Below are 8,434 nucleotides of genomic sequence, written 5' to 3' on the forward strand. Positions count from 1 at the left end.
TTTCCACAATGACTTTCACAAATGACTCCAAACATGTTCCCAGTAAGTCGTCTCTTTTGCATTACTTTTCTTTAGATGTTCGATCAAAATGCATGGTTTTGAAAATTTAAAAGTCCTACTATTACGTTTCTAAATATTTGGTTAATTCCCAACTTGCTTCATAAAAATCTATTTTGACTGTCACAAATTCAGATGCACAGTTTTTTCTTCAACATTACGATCAGCATCCACGTAGTACTCTCGAAAGTTTCTGTCACAAAATGATAGTCTTACAATTACGTTTGCATAAAGGCTTCGTATCAGCAAAATTTCAAAATTTATTATAATAAAATGGTAAACTGGAGAAAATATTAGCAACTGTATAAATTTAGTTTCCACACCGTGCTATGTGGTTGAACAATCAAACAAAAAAACTGAATGAGAAACTCCTCTATTACTAAATATTAGGGTTTAAACTTTTCAGTCACACAAAATTGTGTGGACTCTACTATAATTAAGTGGAGTTAAAATGCTGAAGGACAAGAATTTGTTTCCATAACAAACAAAACTTTTTTGACAGCATGTTTCCATAAATTATATATAATTTTGATTTCCAAGTAGTATTAGCATTTAGTGGGATGGGATAATTGTCTCCCTAACTCAAGATTAAACAACTATTTAGGTTTGACGATTTCATGTATTGTTTTATATAATTTAGTTTTTTATTTATTTTAAAGTTTATTTGACTTTATTAATATTATTTACGAAACAAGCTTTCTAATGTTTTTTTGAATATGATACTTCAAGTGATTTTTTTTAATTACTACCTTTTATATTTATTTTCTCGTTACTTTTAAAATATCATTAAATTTTCTTTTCTTTCTTAATAAAGTGAGTTTTATTTCTCATAAGATTAACAGTATATTACACAATATGAATAATAATAATAATTTTGAAGGTAAGGAAGTTTAATTAAAACAATTGATATATAAATATAAATTAAAATATTTTATGATTAAAAAATAAAATTATAAAGATTTCAAAGAGTTTCTAATTTTAAATCAAAGACTAATTTAAAATTTAAAGTAGTTAGTAGCTAACATTTTAATAATTAAAGTTGAGGATAAATTTAGAAATTATTTTTTAATTTTTTATTAATAATAGAAACTACTTTAGATATCAATAATTTTTATAAAATAATATATAATATAATATTTTCATTTGATTTTGTAAAAAATATCTAAATAAGACTTAATTCAAAATATAACTTTAATAAAATTAAAAAATGGATAAATATTTTGTTAGCAAAAGAAGCTTTAAAAACTTATGCTCCATTAAAATTGTTTTAAAGATTAATAAGCCAATTATGATTTTCAACACGTGAAAAGTTAATTAAGCTAAAATGGGAACGTATAAGGTGATGCACACTCTGTTACTTTTACGGAAAATCTGAAAATGTGAAACTCTTTGACGCGTTGACGCGCTCCGTTTTAAACTTTCCACACGCAAACAATACTCTTTTTTTTTATAGTGTTATAAACTACCTTTCTTTATTAACTTTATGAGCCACTAACTTTTGGCATCAATTGACTGATATTTTTTTTTTTATGAATTTCATTTTTTTATGACATTTTCACGACTTAAACTTGACTATATAAGCGTGTAGTCTCTCACAATTGTGTCAACTCTCATCTTGTTAAATATTCAATATTAACTCAATTTTTTATTTTAAAAACTATCGAAGAGAAGATAACATTTGATATTGCTAGTAAATTATGTACTCTTCTATTCTGAAGAACTTTCCCACAAATTATATAGTTGTCATTCAAGAAGATTGCCTGGTATTAGAAAAATGACAAAGAAAAAAACATAAAATTTTGATTTTTTATTTTATTTTATTTATTTTAAATTAAACTTCTTTATTTTTATTCTATTTTTCATTTGCCATACATTTCCTTTCTTCTAACAAACCCAAAAAGTTAATTAAAGGACGCGCCAAGAAAAAAGTTGCGGAAAATTTAAAGCACTCCCAACTTTTTTAATTACCAAACAAATGCATTTTAAACATGCGAGGAATTTAAAAAGCCTTGTAAAAAAAAAGGTCTCAATTTACACTGTGGAAGTGGAAATCTACACGGAAGCTTTGAGTTTGATTGGTTATACTTTTGTATAATTCAGACAATTATAGTGTCTATCACTTTAAATCACTTCAGTAAACTATTAATGGGCCAAAGTATATATAGTACTTTTTCAGGGAGCTGTGCTTATTATTCTTATTTAATATTTAAATATAAAATACTTTACGTCAATCTAATTTTTAATTGAAGTACATTTTATAAAATCTATATCTTATATAGATTCTCAAATGAATATATAGATTTTTTAATTAATGCAAACTCAACAACACTCCTTAAAAGTAATATTGTGAACACACAGCAAAACTTAAGCATTATAGTAGGCCACTACTCCATCTTGTTCTACTCTAAAGCAGAATCCAAAATGATTTATGCCTTAGACTGTAAAAAAAGTATATTCTATAAATACTTCAAACAATCACTGCACTTTTGCTTAAACATTTTACGAGCCTTACCAAATATTTATGTTGCGAGTGTAAGGGATGAAGAGAGTATCTTTTAGTGGTTGTGCAATTAATTTTACAACAAAAAAAATCTGACTCTAAAATAAATATTCAGTATTTAGATGGGTTAACGATGTAATAATAATATACAATTATTTTACTTTTTCTGATGTATTATTTATATAGCTCTAATTGACATTATTATTAATGAAATCATATATAAGCATTAATTGGTCAGACGACATCCTCTTCTAGTCAACTTGAGGTCGGTTGACATTTGGATGAATTTCTAGTGGTCTTTTTTTCAGTTCCAGTGATTTAACCTTTTGAGAACGAGAGACTCCTCTTGCAATGACATTCCGACGCTCAATTTAGTAAGAACATAAAATATAATGAGTATAATATAAAAATTAGGAGTTGAGAGTACTCCATGTGTTGTTTATTAGATGATCCTTTTTGTAGAACATATATTTGATATATATATATATATATATAAATATAAACTAAATCTTAACTTCTTCACCTTTAGTCATGATTCTGTCTTAATTGAATAATTAAAACTAATTGATTGAGATTCCTTGATTTATGCTCCCTTATAACGTGAAATACATAGATCGACCAGACTCATGACCTAACATGCCCACAATCTCAGGCATATGCCAATAAGACTATGGTGAGTTTGAAGGTAGAAAGATAAACCATTTATTATATTCTATCTAGTCATATTATATTCTATCGAGTAATACGGATTACTCAACCCATCCTATACCAAACTTATAGGATTGTCCAACCTCGATCGATTCATGTGTAAATTTAAAAACAAAATTTTCATTGTTTGTTCAGAAAAAGGCAGGAAAAAAATGCAGTGTTATTCTTGGAACATGGAGACGAGCTAATCCGTACCAGTTCCTCTTGGTGAGTGCAAGTGGGTATTGATTTGTTGGGTAGTAACTGAAACAGATGTGAATGTTGATGGTAATAGTAATTATGGTGATTAACCTAGTCCTAGTCCTATTTGGTGTATTGGTTTGGTTGCATTCCGCTTGCATTTCTTGACTTCTGACGCGTATTCCAATTTACATCTCACTCTGATATCCAAGTTTGTTGACCCACTCAAATTCAGCAGCCACAGAAGTTCAACCATTAATTGAACACATCCTCCAATCACTTCACCCAAACAAAAACCCATTCTCAGAGTTGACTCCCACCCAAACTTCCGGATGAAAAAATCTATCACTACAAAAGAAAAAAATACTGCAACCATTCAAGGAACAAACAGTAAGAATCTTCTAACGTTGACTGCGAAATTTTGTAACACTTAACAACCATGTTTGTTAATTCACATGCTTAGTTTAAGATCTCACAATTACTCAGTCCTCGGTGCTAAATTTATTCCCAGTCACATGGTAATGGTGATAAGAAGTCTTCTCTTTGCCACTTTTCCCGCTTAATGCTCCTATAAAATATTAACTTAAGACAAAAGTCTAATTATTATTAGTTTCGGAACGACTTTAAATTTCCACTTATTTTTTAACTAAGTTTGAAAATAAATTTACAAACCTTACATGTATGTAGCATATCATAAAGTCCGTCTTAAATTCATATAATTTGTAATTAGTAATATCTAACAAATAAATAAATAAATAAATAAATATATATATATATATATATATATATAAACATTTTTTTTATTGATGCTCACGAACTATGATTTGTAAGCTAAATAAAAAATATATATTAAACTTGAAGTGAAGGTTGTGCTGAGAAGAGTGCACAGTTTATAAAGTTAAAAATAAATATTGGCAATGAATTGAAGCGTCTTGGATAGACAATGTGTATAAATGGTTAATGGTTGTTTATTGATATTTATATTTAAGAATATTCTATCATAAATTTAAAGATTTCGAATAATTAAACTTAAATATAATTAAAACAATATTTATTATTAAATTATGTCAGTAACAAAATCAGATACAAGAAAATACATATAAAGGAAGATAAATTAGACATCTGAGTAAGAGTATATTTATTATTAATCATACTAAATGTTCTATATTTTTGAGATAATAATTTTTTCTTGAGGAGGAGTAAAGTATCGATTATTGTATAGCATGTGTACGTTATGGGAAAATATAGTCAATCTCATGGATTTGGGAGTGACGACATGGATACGCAAGAAAGACGAAAGTTGCTAGACACGGTACACATGGAACCCGTTTGGTTGAACCGCCGAACAATTTTCTCATTCTTCACTTCAACCATCAAAATCAGCATTCCAACTTTAGATATCGAAAAATGAAAGGAAAGAAAAACAAATGTGTTGCGGAGTCGTAGGTTGCAGAAAGAGACAAGTGTGAAAGGGTGGTGGTTTCACAATGGTTGAAATACTTGTTCACTTCAGAGGTCGGAATTCCAAATTTCCAATTGTTATTTTTGGAAGAAATCAAATTGGTTCTACATGACACACGTAATGGAAGCTTCCTATTATAGAGAGAAGGTGGACCCGGTAGGGGAGACATGACACGTCGTTTCTATAATTTCATAATTAAAAGCTTTTAAATTTATCACTTAAGGGGTTTCTTTGTCAATAAAAAAGCTTAGCCTTTTTTCTATTTGAGAGATGGAATATCATAATGTACCATCAATTCTTACTTTAAAACGAATTAGAGCATCTAGATTATGCTTGTTTTATTTTAAAATTTAACCCTTTTTTTCTGTGTTTTTTTTTTTTGGTTTTCTTGTGAGACTTTTAGTCATCGTTGGACATCAACTACTCAACTACCTAACCCCACCAAGTCCTATAATAACCCCTATCTTTCCACTTTCTCTCCCACAACCTCCTCCAGCTGATTCATCTTGAGAGGGCTTGTATTTGCTTCAAACCAACAACAAATTGAGCTGGTTTTCAACAGCCACTTACTATCAGTTCAGATCTCCCTCCTTGGAAGTTGTCAGCAGGACCCAACAGAGAGATTCTAAAACTGCCAAGCACCCTTTTCAGGATCAAGCAAGAGAGGTCAAAGGGGTTGTGTAGTTAGAGCAACATGGTAGGAAAGTTGATGGTGGTGAGGCTTGTGTTGGCCGTATCTGTCTTGACCTCTCTCCTTCTGACAACCTCGGCACAGACACAGACATGCGAGAGCCAGACCTTCACTGAGAACAAGGTGTTTGCCTCGTGCCGTGATCTTTCTCACCTAAGCTCTTACCTTCACTGGACTCATGATCAGGCCTCAGGCAAGTTGGACATAGCATTCAGACACACTGGAATCTCTGCGACAGACAGGTGGGTTTCGTGGGCTATAAATCCCAACAATGATCTCAGTACATCTATGATTGGAGCACAGGCTCTGGTGGCTATCTCAGAATCCGGTGGTGCCCCGAGAGTATACACTTCTTCCATCCCAGGTTACTCAACCCAGTTGGCAGAGGGAGACATCTCTTATCCTCACTCTGGCTTGACGGCCACCCGTCAGAATAGTGAGATCACCATCTATGCCACCCTCACTCTTCCAAACGGTACCACCAATTTGGTCCACCTTTGGAATGACGGTCCTGTCTCTGCTTCAACCCCTTCAATGCATTCTACTGCTAACACTCAATCTAAGGAAAGTTTGAATCTTCTTTCTGGTGCCAGTCAAGCAGGATCAAGTGGGGATTCACTTAGAAGAAGAAGAAATGTAAGTACCTATTATTCTGTTTGGTTTCCTTGAGATTAAAGATTTATTCTACCATGGTTCTTCAAGGAGGTGTTTGGAATTTTGTTATACTTTTTGCAAAAATTGATTGAAGGGTGTTGATTTGTTCAGGTCCATGGAATTCTAAATGCAATGAGTTGGGGAACTTTGATGCCTCTTGGTGCCATCATAGCTAGGTATTTGAAGGTGTTCAAATCTGCTGACCCTGCTTGGTTTTACCTTCACGTTACCTGCCAAACCTCTGCATACATAGTTGGTGTTGCTGGTTGGGGAACTGGTCTCAAACTTGGCCATGACTCAGCTGGTATTGAGTATAATACCCATAGAACACTCGGAATCGTCCTCTTCTGCCTGGGAACCCTTCAGGTATGACTTATGAGATATTCTTCATTTGTTAGTTTCCGAAGCCTCTTCTTTTGAACGTTATGGGACTCACAGAAACTGCCTCTTTCGCTGAATACAGGTTTTTGCTCTGCTTTTGAGGCCAAACAAGGATCACAAGATCAGAATCTACTGGAACTTTTATCACTACGCCATTGGATACGCGACCATAATCATCAGTATCGTCAACATCTTTCAAGGTTTCGATGCATTGGAGGCTTCCGTAGGGGATCGCTACAATGACTGGAAGCACGCTTACATTGGCATTATTGCAGCTTTGGGTGGTATTGCTGTGATTTTGGAGGCTTACACATGGATCATTGTCCTGAAGAGGAAGAAATCAGCGAACAAGACAGCACATGGCATCAATGGAACAAATGGAGTTAATGGGTATGGTTCTAGTGCACAACATGTGTAGGGAAAGTGACCGAATAGACGCTGGATTTTTGGCTTCTGAATTCTATCTATATGAGTTTTGTTGTTAAACTACTTTTCTGTCTGTATATTTGTTTACACACGGAGTGTGTTTAGGACCCTCCCACTAGCTTAGAGTTTGGTTTTTGTATGAAATTCTTTCATAGGCTAGACAGTTAGAATTCCTGCTATTCCAGAGGATACTTTGTATCGGTTTCCATATTTGTATTTATTTACTTCCATCTTACTCTTTTTCCATACCTTTCAGTTTCAAATATCTCTGTTATGGTATCTCTTGTGGTTAGAAAAAGCTATTAAATTTTTCTGTGTTTTTTTGGCTTGGGGCAAGAGCAGGGTGGATTTTATTGTATGTAGAAGTTGGTAAAGTTTTTTGAAAAACAATGTATTGAATTGAATTTGTTTGTGCACCTTGGAATTCAACCGTTGAGAACTGTGAATAAGAGCATAAATGCTATATAAAGAATACAGGCTGGACATGACATATTTCGATGAACATTATTGACCTAACCTCTTTGGAACGGTTTGAATTTATCGAGCCGAAGGGTTGGATGCATTATGCTCTTTTTGTCACATTCCTTCCTCATGGACATTTGGACTATTCTCTTCAGCCTAGCTGGCTTTAAACTATTCCGCATCAATCAATATTTAATACACCATGATCCCCTTTTTCTCAGAGTTTGAACGCACGCCATCTTATTTTTTATCTATTTGCATTTGTTCTTCTATTTCGGCCAAACTTTTCTAAGACCATGCGAAAAGGCCAAGGCACTAGGCACTGTCCGTATCATAGGAAATTAGAAAAAGAGTAATTGTCAAAAGAATCGCAGCATAATCTAGACGGAAGTTTACGGGATGTCTCTCACGACCCATGTGAATGCCATTAATTTAAGGCGGTTGAAAGGATATGTAAGACTTTCTCTTAATAATTTTTCCAAACTGAGTTATTTAATATATATATATATATATATATATATATATATATAACATTTATAGTCAACTTGTGATGGGAGCTATAGAAAACTAACTTTTCGAAACACAACCTACCTGTGAGGTTATGGGTCGAACTCAATTATGTGATGAAACAGTTTTAATGTTGATATCTTGAAATTAATAAAAGATATTTTATTTATTTTTTTGTATATAAGGGAAGGAAGATGACTTGATAAAAATAACACATGACAACAACATGAGAATAACAACTCACAAGAAGTAATTCAAACTCATATTTTATACTATATTTATTATATACACTAAATTTTATGTTCTTAATAATTTGAGTGTCGAAATATTTTATGCAGATGGAACCCTCTCATTTTCTTGAAACCAATTCATGAAACTTGCAAAGATATAATCCAGTGACCATCTC

At 32.3% G+C, this 8,434-nt stretch overlaps 1 protein-coding gene across 1 annotated transcript; it reads left to right on the top strand.

Moving 5' to 3' along the window:
• The first annotated feature begins 5,134 nt into the window (after window positions 1-5,134).
• On the top strand, window positions 5,135-7,307 carry LOC137832162 (cytochrome b561 and DOMON domain-containing protein At4g17280). Its single transcript, XM_068640191.2, has 3 exons — window positions 5,135-6,234; window positions 6,364-6,618; window positions 6,716-7,307. Exons 1-3 carry the CDS (start codon window positions 5,602-5,604, stop codon window positions 7,049-7,051), a joined length of 1,224 nt encoding a protein of 407 aa, XP_068496292.1. The 5' UTR covers window positions 5,135-5,601; the 3' UTR covers window positions 7,052-7,307.
• Window positions 7,308-8,434: the final 1,127 nt, after the last annotated feature.

This window comes from Phaseolus vulgaris, chromosome 6 (genome assembly GCF_051622355.1).
Source record: "Phaseolus vulgaris cultivar YP4 chromosome 6, ASM5162235v1, whole genome shotgun sequence".
In the NCBI taxonomy this organism is placed as follows: domain Eukaryota; kingdom Viridiplantae; phylum Streptophyta; class Magnoliopsida; order Fabales; family Fabaceae; genus Phaseolus; species Phaseolus vulgaris.

Coding starts and splice junctions, on each gene's coding strand:
- LOC137832162 (XM_068640191.2), top strand. CDS start 5,602: ATGGTAGGAAAGTTGATGGTGGTGAGGCTTGTGTTGGCCGTATCTGTC. Junction 6,235..6,363: donor CACTTAGAAGAAGAAGAAAT/GTAAGTACCTAT, acceptor TGATTTGTTCAG/GTCCATGGAATTCTAAATGC. Junction 6,619..6,715: donor TCTGCCTGGGAACCCTTCAG/GTATGACTTATG, acceptor CGCTGAATACAG/GTTTTTGCTCTGCTTTTGAG.